Raw genomic sequence first — 18,932 nt, forward strand, 5'->3', positions numbered from 1 at the left:
GAGCGCTCTTCTGGTCCATATCCCTCCCAGTCGACCAAATACTGCACCCCCCTCCCCCTTCTTCTCGAATCTAATAGGGCTCTCACCGTATACGCGGGCTGGCCGTCGATGATGCGGGGCGGGGGTGGAGCCTCGACCGAAGGGCACAGTGGACTGGTAGCGACAGGCTTGATGCAGGAGACGTGGAAGACTGGGTGGACTTTAAGAGCCGGTGGAAGCTCCAGCTTGACAGCTGACTTGTTGACTATTGTTTTGATCTTGTAAGGTCCCACGAACCTTGGAGCCAGCTTCCGAGAGGTCCCTGCCAGCGGAAGGTCTTTAGAAGACAGCCATACCTCCATCCCAGGCTGGTAATCAGGTGCGGGAACCCGGTGCCTGTCAGCAATCCGACGGTTGTGTTCTGCTGTTCGTGTTAATGCAGCCCGGGTCTCTCGCCAAATGCGTCGGGCGCGTCGAAGGTGTACGTGAACAGCCGGGACGGTAATCTCTGCTTCCTGGGAGGGAAAAAGCGGGGGCTGGTAACCAAACACAGTCTTGAAGGGTGACATACCTGTCGCCGAGCAGGGTAACGAGTTGTGGGCATACTCGATCCAAGGGAGGTGGGTTGACCAGGAGGAGGGGTGTCGATGACAAACGCACCTAAGTGCTGCTTCCAAGTCCTGATTGGCCCGCTCCGTCTGGCCGTTGGACTGTGGGTGGTATCCAGAAGAGAGACTAACGGTCGCCCCCAATGCCTTATTAAATGCCCGCCAAACTCTTGACGCAAACTGAGGCCCTCTGTCCGAAACAATGTCTGTAGGTATCCCGTGTAGGCGAAAAACGTGCCTCACCAACAGTTTAGCTGTTTCCAGGGCCGTGGGCAACTTGGGGAGCGACACAAAATGCGCCATCTTAGAAAACCTGTCTACGATATTGAGTATGACGGTCCGGCCATATGACGAGGGTAATCCAGTGATGAAGTCCATTGCGATGTGGGACCATGGCCGACCAGGGACAGGTAACGGCTGAAGCAAACCGGCAGGAGGGCGATGGGAAGCTTTACCTCTGGCGCAGACGGAGCAGGCGGCGACAAACTTCTTAACGTCGGCTGTCATGGTAGGCCACCAGAACCTTTGGGAGACCAGGAATAGGGTTCGTTGAATCCCCGGGTGGCAGGCAATCTTCGACGAGTGACCCCACAGCAGCACCTCGGATCTGAGTCGTTCAGGAACAAACAATTTCCCCTCAGGGCACCCCTCTGGTAGTTCCGTCTCCTCCGCCGCCTCAGAGACCCTCCTCTCCACCTCCCACTGGAGAGCGCCGAGTATCCGGGCGACAGGTACGATGGTCTCCGGTGGTGAGTTTGACTCCACCGGGGAAAAGATCCTTGATAATGCATCAGGCTTAATATTCCGTGATCCAGGTCTGTAAGTGATAGAGAAATTAAACCTTGTTAAGAACAGTGACCATCTGGCTTGGCGAGAGTTGAGTCTGTGCGCTGAGCGTATATATGCCAAGTTCTTGTGGTCCGTAATAACTACCAACGGCTGGGCTGCACCCTCCAGCCAATGTCTCCACTCCCGCAGCGCAAGCACAATGGCCAGCAGTTCCCGATTACCCACATCATAATTTCTCTCTGCCGAGGTGAGGCGACGTGAGAAAAAGGCACACGGGTGCAGCTTCTGGTCGACTGGTGAGCGCTGGGATAGGACCGCCCCCACTCCCGTATCCGAGGCATCAACCTCAACGATAAACTGCAAGGCAGGATCAGGGTGAGTAAGGACAGGGGCAGACGTAAACAGTGTTTTAAGCTTGGTAAACGCTTTCTCAGCTTCAGGAGACCAAACAAAGGGAACTTTTACTGATGTAAGCCTTGTCAGAGGTTCTGCCTTTATGCTGAAATTACGAATGAACTTCCGGTAGAAGTTCGCGAACCCCAAGAACCTCTGCAAGTGCTTCCTTGATTTGGGAGAAGGCCAATCGACCACCGCCTGGATCTTGGCGGGATCGGCTCTTAACTTGTCCTTCTCCACTATAAACCCTAAAAAGGACACAGATGTGGTATGAAACTCGCACTTCTCCGCTTTGACAAAAAGGCGATTCTCCAACAACCGCTGAAGGATGCAGCGTACGTGCTGGACATGCTCCTGAAGGGAATTAGAAAAGATCAGGATGTCATCTAGATAAACAAAGCAGCAGTGGTTAATCATATCCCTAAGAATATCATTTATTAAACTCTGGAATACAGCGGGTGCATTGGTGAGGCCGAAGGGCATAACGAGGTACTCGAAGTGACCGAGCGGTGTATTAAAGGCCGTCTTCCACTCGTCCCCCTCTCTAATACGAACCAAGTGGTAAGCATTCCTAAGGTCGAGTTTGGAAAAAATCTTGGCCGAATGAAGGGACGAAAAGGCGGAGTCCATGAGAGGAAGCGGGTAACGGTTCTTAACGGTAATGTCATTAAGGCCGCGAAAATCAATACAAGGCCGCAGCGACTTATCTTTCTTTTCGACGAAGAAAAAACCGGCCCCCAGTGGAGAGGACGAGGGGCGAATAAGTCCGGCAGCCAGAGAGGACGCAATGTATTCCTTGAGAGCAAGTTGCTCGGGTCCAGAGATGCTATAAAGTCTAGCATTGGGTAACGGTGCTCCCGGGAGGAGTTCGATAGCGCAGTCATATGGACGATGGGGGGGTAAACTCTGAGCTCTATCCTTGCTAAAAACCATGCGGAGATCATGATAGATGTCAGGAACACGGTAACGTCAATATTCTCAGGGCTGTTAGGCTTACCAGAAACTGTGGGTACCGCGGAACGTAAGCAATTAGCAAAACAATGGCTACTCCAATTGATTATCTGTCCCCTCGTCCAATCCACCATCGGGTTATGAATTTGCAGCCAAGTGAGACCCAAAACTACGGGTGCGGATTGAGACGGAGCGATAAAAAAACTAATGGACTCATGGTGGTTGCCGGACAACTGAAGGGATAACGGAACGGTTCTATGAGTGACTACCGCCAAGGGACGTCCATCCAGTGAGTGGACCTCCTTATGGTCCCTCAACTCAACCCCCTGAATGCCATGTTTCTTAACAAAATTAGAGTCAATAAAGCAATCATCCGCCCCCGAATCTACTAATGCGGAAACCTGAACATTGACGCCCCCTCCCGTAATGAGTCCCGTCACCTGTAGTCTCTTAAAGACTGCTGGAGTTGGAGCCGACGCCGGAGGCATCTCAGCATACTCACAATGGCCCTGAGCAGGCTGACTCTCCCTTAACTTGGATACGGAGGTCGATCCTGCTCCAGTCTCCTTAATGACGTCAGGAGGGAATCCGGAGCGGCGTGTCGGGCGCGCTGGACATCTGCTGATGGTGTGGTTGGGCTCGCCGCAGTACAGGCAAAGGCGGAGTCGTAGCCTGCGTGACCTCTCTGCAGCAGACAGGCGTCTTCCCCCCAGTTGCATCGGTTCCGCAAAATCCTCGGTGGCCGCCGTAGATGGGACTCCCTCTGTTCCGCTGGTTCCAGGTGTTAGTGGTATCAGCCGAGTCTCCTGACGGTGGTTCTTGGCTGATCCTGCAGGTAGTCCCTCACTCCGTTCCCGATCACGTTCCCGGAGGCGATTATCCAGCCGTATGGCTAGGTCGATAAGCTCGTTGAGCGTGGTGGTGAACTCCCTCACCGCCAGTTCATCCTTAATCCGCTCGTCAAGAGCCTTGCGAAATATTCCGCGGAGCGCCTCCTCGTCATATCGGCTTTCTGCCGCCAGCACCCTAAAGTCCACCGAAAAAGCCGCTACCGAGCGTTTGCCCTGTCGTAGGTCCAACAATTGGTTACCGGCCTCCCTACTACGGATAGGGTGATCGAAGACCTGTCGTAGCTCCTCCAAAAAGACGGAATAGGAGGTGCGCAACTCCGGCTTAGCTTTGCTCACCGCTATAGCCCACGCTGCTGCTTTATCAGTAAGTAAGCTCATTATAAACGCTATCTTGGCCTGGTCGGAATAGTAAGTGCTGGGTTGTTGGTCAAAAATCAGGGTACACTGGTGTAAAAATTGTCTGCAATCCATAGATTCCCCCGAAAAGCGTGGGGGGGGTGGGAGGCTAGGCTCGCGACTATTACTGCTGCTGGCAGCAGGTGCGATTCGAACAACCTCTGATGAGGGAGCTGCACCCTCCGACTGTCCTGGGTGAGCGCCAAGTCCCAGATGCTGCTCAATAGCACTAATGCTAGTGGCGAGGGCAGCCAGGGACTCCATAACTCCCCGGAGGGATTGCTCATGGCTGCCGACAAGCGCACCTTGTTGGGATAATGCGGCCTTGATATGTGCGAACTCTGCGGATTCCATGTTTGGCCAGATTGTTCTGTTATGAACGGCCAAGGCCGTGAGACAGGAATCCAAAAATGCAGAGTCGGATAAGTGAAACAGAAAAAGTCTTTAATACAAAAATGGACAACAAAAGGGTACCAAAAACAACACAAGAAACAAAGTACAACAAAAATACATCCGGACCTAGTCGCGGGAAATAGTAACAAAAAACACTGCTTGCAAGGTGAGCTGAGCAGGGAAAAATACGAACAAGTAACGAAAAGAGCTGCTAACAAAAAACTAGCAGAAAGTACCAAAAATACAGCTACTGCTGAAGACGTCAAGCAGGCAGGTAGGTACTTACAGGGAAGCCGAGCGAGGGTCAGAAAGCCAAAACACAATGCACAAGGACAAGCTGGAAGGAGCTGAACAGGGTGTAGCAAAGGGACAATCTGGCACTGGATGTGAGTAAGCACACAGCTTAAATAGAACAACTAATCAGGCACAGGTGAAGATGATCAGCAATCAGGGTGCTCAGGAGTGTGCTGCAACAGAGAAGCAGTAGAAGGCAGTACCGCAGCACACAATCCTGACACAAACATGCAAACTCCACACAGTGAGATTCAATCTCCCTACTGTGAGGCAAACATGATAACCACTAGTTCACCGCGCGGCCCCTACTTGCGACAATATTTTGAATTCAAATAGCAAACCTTTCTCAGAGTGTAAATATGACACTTGTTGCTGAACTGCATGACCACTGCATGTGTGGGCGTGATAGCGGTGTCTTAATAGCAGGTTGGATGAATGGGATTTATGTTTAGCAGTTGACTACAAACAACTGCAACATCAAGTTAAACGTAGAACCAGAAGAAACCAAAGTACTTGTTGTCAAAGACATCAAGGAACTGTACTCACATTAAAGATCACAAGGAAAATAAACATTGACAAGACTGGTGCAGTCTGATGGATCAAAGTCATCAACAATCGACTACACTTAACGGATTAACTACAACATAACGGATTGCTGAACAAGAAGATCTAGAATTGGATTTTTTTTTTTTAATCAACAATGGCCAGAAATGAATGGATTTGGAAAATGACAAAGATTGAGAGCCTAATTTCTTTTCCAGCATCAGCAACAACTGCTTTTACTGTGACAATACAGTGTTTCCCATACATTCATGTGTTTGTGGCGGCCTTCAGCGGGAGTCATGACGAGCGATTGTGCGAAGACCACCGACCTTTGGTAACCCTAAGCCTTTCTGGTGAAATATGTAACCCATGGGTGTCCCAAAGTGCAGCCCGGAGGCCATTTGCAGGGTACAGCTCATTTTTTTAAGAGCCCTGGCACTATGTAGAAAACACAAAAATGGGAAAATTGAGATAAAAGGAATAATGAGAAAAAGCTGCACAGAGAAAGAGAAAAAGAGGGCATCACTATCACTGTGGTGCTGTTCACCTTGGATATACACTCCGAAGTTTAAACACATAGTGTAGCTCAACCCCCTCAAACCCAACCCACCCCCAAAATAGAAATAAAATGTTTAAAAAAGGAGTCAGCATTGAGTGGCTGTACCATTCTTGTTAATGACATCAAAAATGGGTTTGTGCATGCTTGATGCCAGTGTTTCCAGGAGGCTAGTGGGAATGTTGCTCCAGGTGGTGAAGATGGCTTCACGGAGGGCATCCACTGTCTGGAACTGATGTCCATTTTTGTAAACATTTATTGCCATCCGTCCCCAAATGTTGTCAATTGGATTTAGATCAGGGGAACACGCAGGATGGTCCAAAAGAGTGAGCTTATTCCTCTGGAAGAAGTCCTTTGTCAGGCAGGCATTGTGAAGTGCAGTGTTGTCCTGTTGAAAAAGCCAGTCATTACCACACAGACAAGGGCCTTCAGTTGTGAGGGATGCCCCCTGCAACATCTCCAGCTGTCGTTTGACGCCCTTGCACAACCTGAAGCTCCATTGTTCCATTAAAGATAAAAGCAGCCCAGATCATGATGGACCCCCCCTCCGCTGTGCCGTGTGGAAAACATCTCAGGTGGGATCTCCTTGTCATGCCAGTAACGTTGGAAGTCATCAAGACAGTCAAGGCTACATTTGTTCTCTTATTCTCATAAAATTCGTATTTCTTGTGTGCACAGTACTTGGAGGTAGGGGTGGTGCTGGTTTGTACTATAAGCGCATTTGGAGGATGTCCTTGGCTGAATACAACATCCTCATCCTCCCAGCATCGTTCTATCTGTTTTAGGAGAGTAAGTCTTATCACTTTTGTTTTTCATAGTAATTTTATCCTTTATTTTAATCACCAACACTGCGCATAATTAAGTTATCTTTAAATCTGTACTCCTTTTTCCATTTTGATATTTGATGCTGTCTGGGATGAAGTTCAATTTAACATCAATGGTGGTTACTGTAAGATAAACCTTAATATGATGAATATTTGCTTTTAATTCACTGACAGAATCTTAAAGATTTACATCAGTAATTATTAGTTATTTGGTGCTAAAAGATATTTTATATAATGTACTGTGTCTGCTCTTAAACTTCTGCACCGCAAACATCAGCGCACATTGACATCGAACGAAGTAATAAGACAATTGAGAACAATACACTAACCTCAATAACAGCCAAACACAATCACAGCAGTGAGTGATACAACAATGACAAACAAAGTACTTCAACTTCAACTGTGTTCAGAGTTTGACCTTACTGACGATTGCCCAAGGGAACCAAGAGGGACCATTGAAAGAAAAAGATTATTTTATGAGTAGTTGATACATTTCAATGCACGCACTTGACAAGAAGTAAACTATTGGTATCGACTTACTTCAGTAGATTTGTGCGATTTACAGTTTTACTTGGACAGCTATGGATTTTACGTAAAACAAACTTGTTTAACCCCAACTAACCCTCAAATACAAGCACACACTCGCCCAAGACTATTTTTACAGATAAGACATATATGGTTTGACCGCGACGTTTATATGTATCAGATGATTATTGTCATTGATCAGGTCCTATTAGGAAATAGTCTACGTTAGCCAGACATTGATTGATGCATAAAAGCCCTTTTCCAGGTCAAGGTTCATTGGGAAGACTAGGAGATCAGTGGTCGTCGGCTTCGGCCTTTTGTAGAGAAATTTGGAAGCCTCTGCGTTGCTTGTGCCGCTTACAAATGATCTCCTTTATTTGACCTTCTTGTATGACATTACAGCGGGTGTTGTGCAGCCAATTTAGCAGGCTTGTCTGCAACATCACCTTTTGAAATGGAGTTTGTCGTGTGGTTAATGTCAATTAATTCTGATTCGCATTCTGTAATCACTTTTCCACGCTGTCTTAATTCATTAGCCATTGAAAGATACAAAGATCTCAATTCCAAACTTCTCCATTTACCTTCGCGTTGTTTTGAAGCCGTCAATGTGAAGTTCAGTGGGACTCATGTAATTCTGTTGATGTACCTCCCATGAAACGATTTGAAATATTCATGTTTATCATCTTCCAAGTGTGAATATGAGAAAGTTCTCCTAGTTCCTGATCAAGATAAAACCCTTAAAATCCTCCTACCTAACAAGTGAATCATCTCAACGCGTTTACTGTAATTGATAAGTAATCGATAAGTTGTGACTGTGAAAAAGGTTCACGGCTTCGGAAGTTTTGATAAAAACTGTTTGTTTTCGATTCACTTTCTTGACTCCACTGTGGATACTGAACACCAACAAGTTGGTTTTGCTCCCGTCATCTGGAATCAATCTGCACATGGACAGTAACATGGAATAGTCCCTTGCATGAGGAGGGAGGGTCAGCGGTCGAAATGCTTATGAAAGATTACCCATTTTGATGTCGTTTTAAGAACGGGAACTAAGATGAAAGCAGTATGTACTTTAAATGGAAGAAAAACATCAGTCAGGTTTTATGAGAAGTTCTGGGGCCCCTGGAAATCACGGGGCCCCAGACAATTTCCTGCGTTTGTCTAATGGTAAGTCCGCCCCTGCTTCTCTGTCGAGCCCGCCCACGTCCTCCTTTCCTACTTTGTTGGAGAAGAAAAACTTTGGTGTCAAATAGTCCTTTTGAGATCGTCTAGTATAATGTCTGCTACATTTTGTCCTGATTCGGTGCATCAGCCCTCCAAGTCAGGCAGTTAATTAAGGTTGGTCGTAAGGGAGGGGTCATCTGTCAGCATGGTTAGGGTTCCAGTCACCCTGTACTTGAGACCAATCAGTCATTAATATGGCCCGCAATGCTCCTCCCATTACCGGTGCCACTTTCAAGGACTTTGTTGAATTATTTACCATTTTTGCTCCCCTTCAGTGGCCACCCGCTGTATATGACACTTGAGACACTTACAGTATATGACACACGAGCTGCAAGGCCAAGCGATGTTGTTTAACACTTGTTCCGAAACCTTGTCAGGTTTCCACAGTGTTTACTGATCATTGGTTTACCACTAAATATCTACCAACCCTTTTAAAACACAATTTCGCTGATCTTCTGAGCAATAGAATTCCAGCAGAACTATGCTTTTACACAACAGATGTCGTGCGAGTCCCCTGTGGCTTGGAATTAAGGTCGGTCGTCAGAATCAGTGTAAAACCCAACAAAAAAAAATAAATAAATCCCAGAAAACTCGTCTCGACTGGACCGAACTTGTTACTTCAATTTGCCTTCAGTCGGGGAATCGTCCTAATAGTTTCCCCACAACAAAATACAATCTTGTGCAATACACTTCAGATTTTCTCTCCCATCTCTAACATCTAGATGGAGTTATTGATTCCCGATAGCCTTCTCACACACGGTATGGACTGATGGTAGATCGTTCAAGTAACAAACTACTTTTCATTAGGCACTGAGACCAAATATCTACCATAGCAGATTGTTCAAGTAGTCAAAAAACGACATCACTTTAGGCACAGAGACCAAATATCTGTTGGCTTAGTACAATACATGGCAGTGCTATAAGGTTGAGCTGCTGACAAGTTCCACTTCTGTGGAAGTTCTGGCCAGTCCCCAACACACACACACACACACACACACACACACACACACACGTACAAAGTGCCCCATCCTTCAACTCACTGTTCAGATGCAGTAGAAGCACATGAAGATATGAAACTTCTTTGTGCGATAACATAACATTTTTGTTACAGTCATAAAGTTGTTACTTAATCTATACCACAGGTGTCAAACTCAGGGCCCAGGGGTCAGATGTGGCCCGCCGCATCATTTCATGCAGCCCGCGAAGGCCCGGGAATAATGTGCGTCAATCATGCACTTCACCTTTTTCCTTCTAAATGTATTTATTTTTTTCATTTTGGCAGAACAGTTGTTAACAGCTCTTCTAAACTTTAATATTATCTGATCATGCGACAAGATACTCCAAGCATACAGGTTTACAGGTCTATAAGCTGCAGGTGTCCACGTCGTAACATGGGATGTTTAGTGCACAGAAAGATATTTTAAACTTTCAATTCAATGCTTGTGTAACACGGCTAGTTAAACAATACCAGAAAAGCCATTCATCGTCGTCCTTGTCCTCTTCCTGGGAGTTAAAACCACTGAAGTCGTCCTCGTCACTGTCAGACCTGAACAGCCCCACAATCGCCAATGTCGGGCTGTCGATCGCTGCCGCCCCGAGGCAAATAAACCCCCGAGCTCGTGCTGTCCTCCCCACCATTCAGCAGTCCATGCAACAGATCCACCGGCAGACCCGAGCAAAAGCCGTTAAATTGACGGCCTTCAACCTGAAAGTGGTGCGCTGATCGATACTGAAAAATCCAAACCTCCCATACCAGCTCTCAAATCGATTTTCAAATCAAAATATTGATACTGAGACTTCAGTCATTTAAAAGCTAATGTATATCATTAACAGCAACACAGTTAAAAGTAACTACCGTCATTTCCGGTGCACAGTCATGGAAAAAATGATTAGACCATCCTTGTTTCTTCAGTTTCTTGTTTATTTTAATGCCTGACAGAACTAAAGGAACCTTTACCAGGACAAATATAACAATGACAACAAAAACAGCTCATAAGAGTTAGCTATTCATGTAAGAACTTAAGTGATTTTATCAAGAAAACCATGGAAGTTGCTCGATATCAGCTCTTAAATTAAACTCTTATGATCTATATTTATTATCGTCATTATATATTTGTCCAAACAAATGTACTCTTAGTCGTAGTAAGCATTAAAATGGATCAATAAACTAAAAAAACAAGGGTGGTCTAATCATTTTTTTCATGACTGTATAAACCGCTACTTCTTAAACTTTGAACCCTGCGGCTTATACAGCAGTGCGGCTAATTTATGGCTATGTTCAAATCTCGTGACATCTCCTTTACTTGAGAACTACTATTAATCAGAATCAGAATCAGTTTTATTGACCAAGTATGCTTACTTAGGTGAAATTAGCTCTCCCTGTACATGCACACAGACATTTAAGAAATAAATAATTCATGAGTAATTCAAGAGTAACACTGAAATGTGCAAAGGGGTAATAGTATGACGGCAGTGGAGTTCAAGTAAGTGGGTGGGTGATTAATAAACCGGACATTACCTGCGAATCAGTGAGGAAATGAAAGCTCTTTCTTTGGCAGGAGCCAATCACAAGCTGTAAGTGAACTCACGACAAGCTTGTCAACCCATTGGAAATTGCAGGAGGTCATTACTCATCTTACAAAGAACGCTAAACTCATCACACAGCAACTTAACACTCAAAACATAGCTAAGAAATATACAATACAAGTACCAATACGAGTTTAAAATAAAAACAACTATTTTAACTTTTTCCCATGATGCATTTTGCCCCAGCAAAGCATGTCAAAGCTGATTCATTCAGTTGCCTCTGTCCACCAGAGGGAGCCAGAGAGGCCTTGCAGGCTTTTCGGAGCCCTGAGGTTTTTCATAGCTCATGATTGGCTCCCGTCAAATAAAGAGCTAGCTGGTCCTCACGGACTCGTGCATGCCACAATATGACATTTTATGACGTGGACATGTGCGGCTGAGAGTCGGTTGCGGCTTATATATGTACAAATGTGTTTTTCTCTCCAAATTTCTCAAACACCGGTGCGTCTTATACACCGGAAATGGCGGTAAACCATGGAGACCTTGTCTAATAATATGCAGTTGTATAAAACAAATGAATGAATTACTCCGTCTTATGTTCTTTATTTTATGAACTATGCTATCCGATCGGTATCGCCGATACCAGTCTTAATTTTACTCAGTATCGAATCGGAAAATTGTGGTATCGCACATCACTGATGAGGATAAAAGAGTACCGGCTTGTACACCGGAAATTACGGTAATAATCAAATGCACGGGCAATTGTGTGATAACATCATGAGGTTATATTTCTATGCATTGACAGTTCCAAGTGGAACCATAACTGCGACGTGGCCCTCAATGAAAATGAGTTTGACACCCCTGATCTATGCCATTTATTTATCTACTATCACACTTTTTCTTTTACTTCTATGTACTTTTATTACTTATTTATCTTATTTCCTATGTATGTACTTATTGTTTACCTATCCCTTGTATTTTATTTTAAAAATGTGTTCCTTCCTTTTCTTCCTTCACGACTGCAAGCTGTCCATTGCTACACATTCTCTGTTCCTTTCAGTCGCTAACATTTAAACAGGAAGTGAACAAACTGTAAGTGACAAAATGGAAGCAAAACAAAAGATTGTAAATGCTAGCATGTAAAACATACGGTGTGAATGAATTATCAGGAATAGATTCGGAGACAGGGTAGGATTCCTTCCTACTCCTTTTCATCCATGTTGAATTGCGCAACGTGTGATGACATCCGTAATGTAAATGTATGATGATTAGCATGCAAACAACTAATAAACCATAACAATTTATATTTGCAATGTGTTTATTTCATTTATAGGAAAGAAGCTTGGTTTCACATTTGACAACAAGAACTTCCACAATGTGGCACTGGGTCAAGGTCAGGAGGTCGTAGCTGAACAAGCCCTTGACTTGGCGGCTAAGAACGGTCATTGGGTCATACTGCAGGTACAGTATAAGCACACACACACACACACACACACACACACACACACACACACACACACAAGGAGGACACAGGCAGTGTTTTATGTACATGTAATTAAAAACAGTTTAGTTCCAAGTGAGCCCACCCACCTTATTGGGTTAATTGCCAAAGGAAGCCCAAGTAGGAGGTGTTGTTTTCATGTGTGTGGGCAACTTCCTGTTTGTTTATGTGCAGTATGATTATGCAAAAGCTATTTTGCCAGCATCAGTGACATTTAATGGGGATTTGTGTCATGGACCAAGGAAGAGAACATGACATTTTGGTGCGTGATTTGTTAGCGGATTTATTCATTTATTTTGTTCATCATCATCAAAGTACACAGGTTCACGGAAGACTGCAAACTCAGGTGTGGCTACGCCTTCTTTGGCTTGGCGTCCACTACTTTGTATCGGGCATGACTGCCACTCACGGGTCTGAAGTGAAATATTATGTAGCGTATCACTGCATCTTAACTCTTCATATTTACAGAATTTTTACAACATTTCTTCCCTCCTATGTTCCATTTAGCACCAATGCGTACCAATGTGTCAAGGTGCTAGCATTAGGGCGTGCTCACACTCGGCCATACCGTACCATGCATTCATGCCACAACCCGTTTCATAGTCCAATCACTTCTATTCTGCTGTTTGACTGCAATTTCCCTGACTTTGATGACTATTTTCAGTGTTATTTGGAGTCATTCTGATTATTTCTTTTGCGCAAGGCGGCAGCTGGTATTCATTATGAGTGTGAGAAAGTGCGAAAAGAGCGATTACTTAAAGAACATGTCTTAATTATGCACAACAATAGTAGAGTGAGCAAGTGTGCTGCTGGTTTGATTTTTTGATCATTTTGAGTCTTTGTAGTTCATTTCTATGATGAATTGTGTCAGTTGTCATTAATAACCTGCGAGAGGCGACGGCTTTACAGATAGACAGGACCTTACACCAGGTTCTCAGGGTCCATCAACATGTCTGTGCTGCACGTGTGCATGTGCATTTCCGCATGACTCCACCGAGACTGTGATCTGATTTCTCCACTTCCTTTTCAGTATGATCCTGAATCCAGACCTCCATGGGTTCATGATTTTGATTTCCATTGATCGTTCGTGTGTTTGTTCTCAAAGCATTCCACAATGTCATGAATAAAGATTCCCCCCCTGGAATAAAAAAAAAACAAATCCAAATCTAAAACATATAGATTAGTGCAGTGCAAATATGAAAAGTTATATTTGTGTTATAAATGATAAATGTACTATTATTCCTTGTGGACTTGATGTGTTGGTTGACACACATTCATTTATTAGCACGTTTAATAAACACTATTAATTAACACAAGGGGGCCCAGGAGTATAATGTGGACCAAAAAGGTATTTTAACAAAAGCTGCAGTAAAGTTATGGATGGAGTTTGGATGGAAAAAGGCAAAAAGACAAAAGACTAGAAAAAAGTAAGTAGAACAAAAACAGGTGAAGCCACAAAAATAAGGCAGGAAAAACAAAATTGTGCACATTCTGGACAGAAAGATGGTCCAAAAGAGGACAGAGGGAGAGGTCTGCGACGCCACCTTTCTCCCACGTACAATGCTGTCCTTTTGTCGCTTCCTTAAAGATCCAATCACTTAGCCTCTAACAAGTAAACAGGGCACAGCCACCTTGGTTTCAGATGCAGACCATCATTCCATCTGAATGGCATGCTAACGAAGGTTATCCCACCCAAACGACCATCATTGGCGGGCGGAGGCCCCACTCCTTTTCCTAACGACCATCATTTGTCGCCACTACAGAGCGAAAGCATTACTGTCGGCACATGCCTCCTCTTTGAGAGTATAAACAGACTGGATCTGGCGCCAAGTTGTCAGACTAGAGCTGTCTTATCTAGTCAGACTGGTGTGTCTCCCGCCTAGTCTTTGAGCATGAACTGATGAAGCCTGCTCAGATCAGAAACGTCTTCGTAGACAGCCTGAACAGACCAGTTGCGATCGATCGAATGCCCTGGGAATACCGTGACCTGGATCGATGAATATTCACAGGCAAGAGCACAAAAATAGCAAGGATATCTCAGGCAATGGGCCTGGAATGGCACAGGCGCAAGAAGACAGTCCAGCTTCAGAGTGCAGTCCAGGGTGGGTGTAAGAAGGTCTAATGGCCAATGCCAAACAGGTGTGGAGAAATGTGTGGCTCCGCCCAGGAATGTCCAAAAAAGGCTCTGTGCAGACACGAAGAACGCAGCGATCATGACTCTAGTCACCGCAAATAGAGGAGGTCAACAAACTACAATAGTTTTAAATATATTTTATCATCACCCATTCTCCTAATGACTCGTCGCCCCTCGCCCCTCCCTCACTCTATTACAGTATTTCAAAAATCAACTGGGGGCGGCAAGGGCTCAGGAGGTAGAGCAGGTCGTCCGAAGCCAGAAGGTCGGCGGTATGATCCTCGCTCCTTCCATCCAGTCAATTCAGTCTAGTGCTGCCCACACTGGCGTATGAATGTTTGGTGGTGGTCGGAGAGGCGGCCGGCACGAATTGGTAGCCACGCTTTCGTCAGACTACCACAGGGCAGCTGCGGCAGCTTACCACCACCACTGTGTGACTGAGGAGTGAATAGTGGGTTCGCTTCATTGTGAAGCTTTGGGTGCCTTGAAATGTGCTATAAAATCCATTATTATTATTAATTAATAAATGATCGCTGTTTCGTGGTTGACTATGGCCTATTATTAGTGCAAAAAATATTGAAAAGACAAGTTATATGTAGTATTCTGGTCACTCGGCATCAGTAATGTTGCATTAGCTTACATGACCTTAACATGGGGTCAGCCAAGGATGCACAGTGAAAAAAAGTTGGATGAAAAGGTCACCAATTCAGTAATCGCGGTTGGGCCTGGAGCCAATTAACCGCCGTAAACGAGGGACTGTACAACCACAGTAAATGTGCAAGCAATGGTTCGTTTGGATGCCGTTATGTTGACGTGAGTCAGCCAGTCCAAAGGGCGCTGACATAAACAGGTTCCGACATTTCAACTTTTTCTTCTTCATTACGCCTTTTTGCGACCCCGGTGGCGATTCCCGGCCAGGGGCCCAGCACCCGGCCATTGGAGATGTCCAGAGCTGTTCCCAAACCAAGGGTTTAAAACCACCAAATCGCTCGACTCGCTGTGGCAACCCCTGTGCATTTTTGCTCTTTTTGTAATTTTTGGTGTGGTTTTCTTGCTTAATTGTATTTTTAGAATGGGGCCGATATCACACTCGATAGTATCAAACGTACACCCATGGTGTCTGTTGCCTCTCGCCTGTTAAGTGGACATTTAAAGATAAGAAACACTCACCTGAACACCACACTCGACGCTTCCTTTTAACGGCGTATGCATTGTAGATAAGTAGGAAAGAAAAACATAGAATGCCACAACTTTCCACTTGAAGATCAAGGATAGCACAGACAAGCGGTTGTTTAATTACCTTTGCATAAGCATCAAGATCGATAGACTTAAAAAGGGATTGTCCCCTTAGCAACAAACCTCCCACTCGCTTCATCATCAGCTATCCGTCTGCCTGCTGGGAGCCTCCACAGCACTGGACGGCAGGGAGAGGAAAACATGGGGAATCATATTCTCTTATTTCATTTACCAGTCGTATCTCCTGACATTAGATGCTCTTTGCTCATTTATTGTTGTCCTCGCTTTTTTATTGCACCGTGCAAGTGCATTATGATTTCAATTCTTTATCTCCATTCCCTCTTCATCCCAGTATACACCCTCGTCACTTTTCCTCACCTACTGCAGGTGTAAGTCCTTCAGGAAAGCGCTGGGTCCTTCACCGTTTGGGTAATTATACTACAGAGCGCTAGGTCCTGCTGAGATGGGCTTGAGAGACAGAGAGGCAAAATCTTTGAAAGCAGCCCCGTGGGAACGGGGCAGAAGGGCAATGGAGAGGCAATCAGTCCAGCAGATTGGAGCTGAATATCCCACACAGGCCAGCCGGTGGGAATCAAGGGGCCTAAACTAGGCAGCATTTTTGCACATTTATGACTAAAGCATTTGCAGGCAGTAGCAGAAAGAGGTGCAGATAAGGGGGGAAAAAAACGAGAGGGAATTCAAACGTATTCTCCCACAATCTCCTCCCTGGAATGTACTTTGGAAGAGCACCAAAGCTTTGCTTGTCCCTGGAATATTAAGTGGCTCGCTCATTCTTAATCCAGATGTTTTTTAACTTCAGTAAGACTTGTTTTATTTGTACGAGGGATGCAGGACTGTCACTTTAAACAGACATTTAGGCTAATCCATACACATTTTTTAAAAGCGTTTTGGCCTCTCGTCCACGTGCAAACGTAAGTTTTTGTCCTTAAAAACTGAGTTTTCGTAAAATTCTAGCCAGGATGAAGATTTTGGAAAACTCCGATTTCAGGGTATGAATGTGACGGTGAAGGCGGAGCTTTCGGCTTTTTGGAATATGGCTTGCTTCTGACAGATGATGTGCCGTTATTTCCACATTAGAATTTAATGTGTGCTGCTTTTAAGCATACTGAAATGACTTTTTGTGTGTATAAGAGTAAACACACGACTACTTTCGCTGTACAAAAGGTGCCATTATAGGCTTCGGAGGATGGCACTGCTGGTGTTTTGCTCTCTAAAACGACTATGACTTTCCCACCAATGATGCCGGTTTGGGACAAGACCCGATCGGACCTCTCGCTGGTGGGACAACTTTGACAAGCATGTTATTTTGGAAGAATGGCGTGATTGTGTTCGACTGAGCTTCTTCGCCCGCACACTGAAAGCGTCCCTGTTATACATGCTCGTCTTGTGCTGCACAACTACTGTCATGGAGACAGTTAATGGTCATGGTTTGATTTATTTTGAACATGCATACAAGCTACATTGGAGCACATCACACAGTACAACTCACAGTTCCACAAAGGAAGAAGCAAAGCTTATTTAATCCTACCCCTTCTCCGTGTCACATCAATTGCAATACATTTGTTCACTTATTGTATTCGCAGTGGAGACTGGTAAGGCATTATAACAACGTACAGTGTTCCCTCGTTTATCGCGCAGGGCAGAGGTTCCCAAAATAGCCCGTGATAAGTGAAATCCGTAAAGAAGCCAACGTAATTTTTTTTTTACAATTTTTAATTATGTATTTCTCTCCTGTGACCGTGCCTTTTTGTCCTGGCACTGTTCTGCTGTATCCTTGTTAAAAAATACTGCTGCAGTACTCCTGCAATGATCCTCCTTTCAACCGAAGATTCATTTACAAGCTAGCAAGCAAGCAAGCTAGCGATGACACAGGACAGCAGGGCGGCACGAAGGAGATTGATTGACAATGGTCTACAGCCAATCAGGATGCAGAAAACAATGGGCGGAGCAGACAGACGAGAGAGGGAAGAGAGAGACCCTCCACTTCTCCCAATGCAATTCTTCTTAACGGCAGTTTTTTTTACATTTCTTGTCAAAGTATATTTTCAGAATGCGCTGCAAGCCAATAAAAAACAGCTCTGTTAGTTGTTATACTAGCGTATAATGTATATAATGTCCAAGACCAACTCCGAAAACCAAAATATAAACTTTAAGGTTTGCACAGGACAAAACACCCAGAATGTACGTAAGTATCTCACTTCAGGCCTCAACATCTACCTGTTGAAGGTTGAACGTAACTTAACACGTCCTGTTTGGTACATTTGTGAACATAATGGAATTCAGACTAAGCTGCCAGTCGTTTTGCCAGCTGCTATCGTGTGTCCTGTTCGTCCCCAAGTCTTGTCCGTAGTGTTGCTGGGACAGTCCTCTGCCTCTGCTGTGTTGGAGCTTACTGTGCAGTTATCCATAGTATTGCTTCTTGGAATGCATGCATTTATGTTTCATCATCGTGCATTCCCTCAGGTTGTGTTGCATCAGTGCATCATTTATAGATACAGTACACTTTTGACAACCTGAACGTCAACTAATGTAAAAGACAAAAATAGAGGCTGCTCTTTTGGTGTTGTTTGTTGGTTGGTTGGTTGACTTGCAGTCCATGTGTCTTTCTTTACGTCTACACGGTGCAGCCATAGGATGAATGGTGTCATTACCGTTACAAACTGTGAGGATACTATCTCACGTCTTCTATCGGCCTCTTTATTGCCTACTTACAAGCCAAGAGGAGAGGGAGGATGAACAAGTACTTGAATTTAGTCTTGTAATTTGTAGACCCATTCATTAGTCTGTAGGGCATCGAGAAAGAAACGTACTGATCACCTTGCTCCTCACCCCAGCTGTCGTACCAGACGTTTCTCTCCTATGCTATGCTCAGACTTGTACTCCATCCCAAGCGTGGGTCAACTAGCAATTAAGGGCCATGCACGGCCTGTGAAGCTTTTTACTCTTTTACGCTTTTCCAAATAATTTTACTAAAACCCTTCAACACCGAAGCTGTCACGGGCGACAGGATTTGCGATGCTATTCTGAAGCTTGAAGCACAGAAATCTTAAACCATTTTGTGCAATCAAAATCATTTCAACGGTTTCTAAAGCTAGAGGCTCTGCGTTTTCCAGTGATATATACGGTCGTCCCTCGTTTATGGTGGTTAATTGGTTCCAGACCCGACCGTGATACATGAATTTCTGCAA

At 44.8% G+C, this 18,932-nt stretch overlaps 1 protein-coding gene across 4 annotated transcripts in view; it reads left to right on the plus strand.

Moving 5' to 3' along the window:
* LOC129173221 (dynein axonemal heavy chain 9-like) overlaps window positions 1–18,932 on the plus strand; it is a 262,968-nt gene that overhangs the window by 212,471 nt on the left and 31,565 nt on the right. For all 4 annotated transcript variants that reach the window (XR_008567198.1, XM_054763939.1, XM_054763948.1 and 1 more), the window contains one exon: window positions 12,186–12,313. Coding sequence is in view for 3 of the 4 variants with exons in the window: in XM_054763939.1 (XP_054619914.1) it covers window positions 12,186–12,313 (128 nt within the window). In the remaining variant the exon portion in view is untranslated. The remainder of the gene's footprint in view (window positions 1–12,185; window positions 12,314–18,932) is intronic.

This window comes from Dunckerocampus dactyliophorus, chromosome 2 (genome assembly GCF_027744805.1).
Source record: "Dunckerocampus dactyliophorus isolate RoL2022-P2 chromosome 2, RoL_Ddac_1.1, whole genome shotgun sequence".
Classification (NCBI taxonomy): domain Eukaryota; kingdom Metazoa; phylum Chordata; class Actinopteri; order Syngnathiformes; family Syngnathidae; genus Dunckerocampus; species Dunckerocampus dactyliophorus.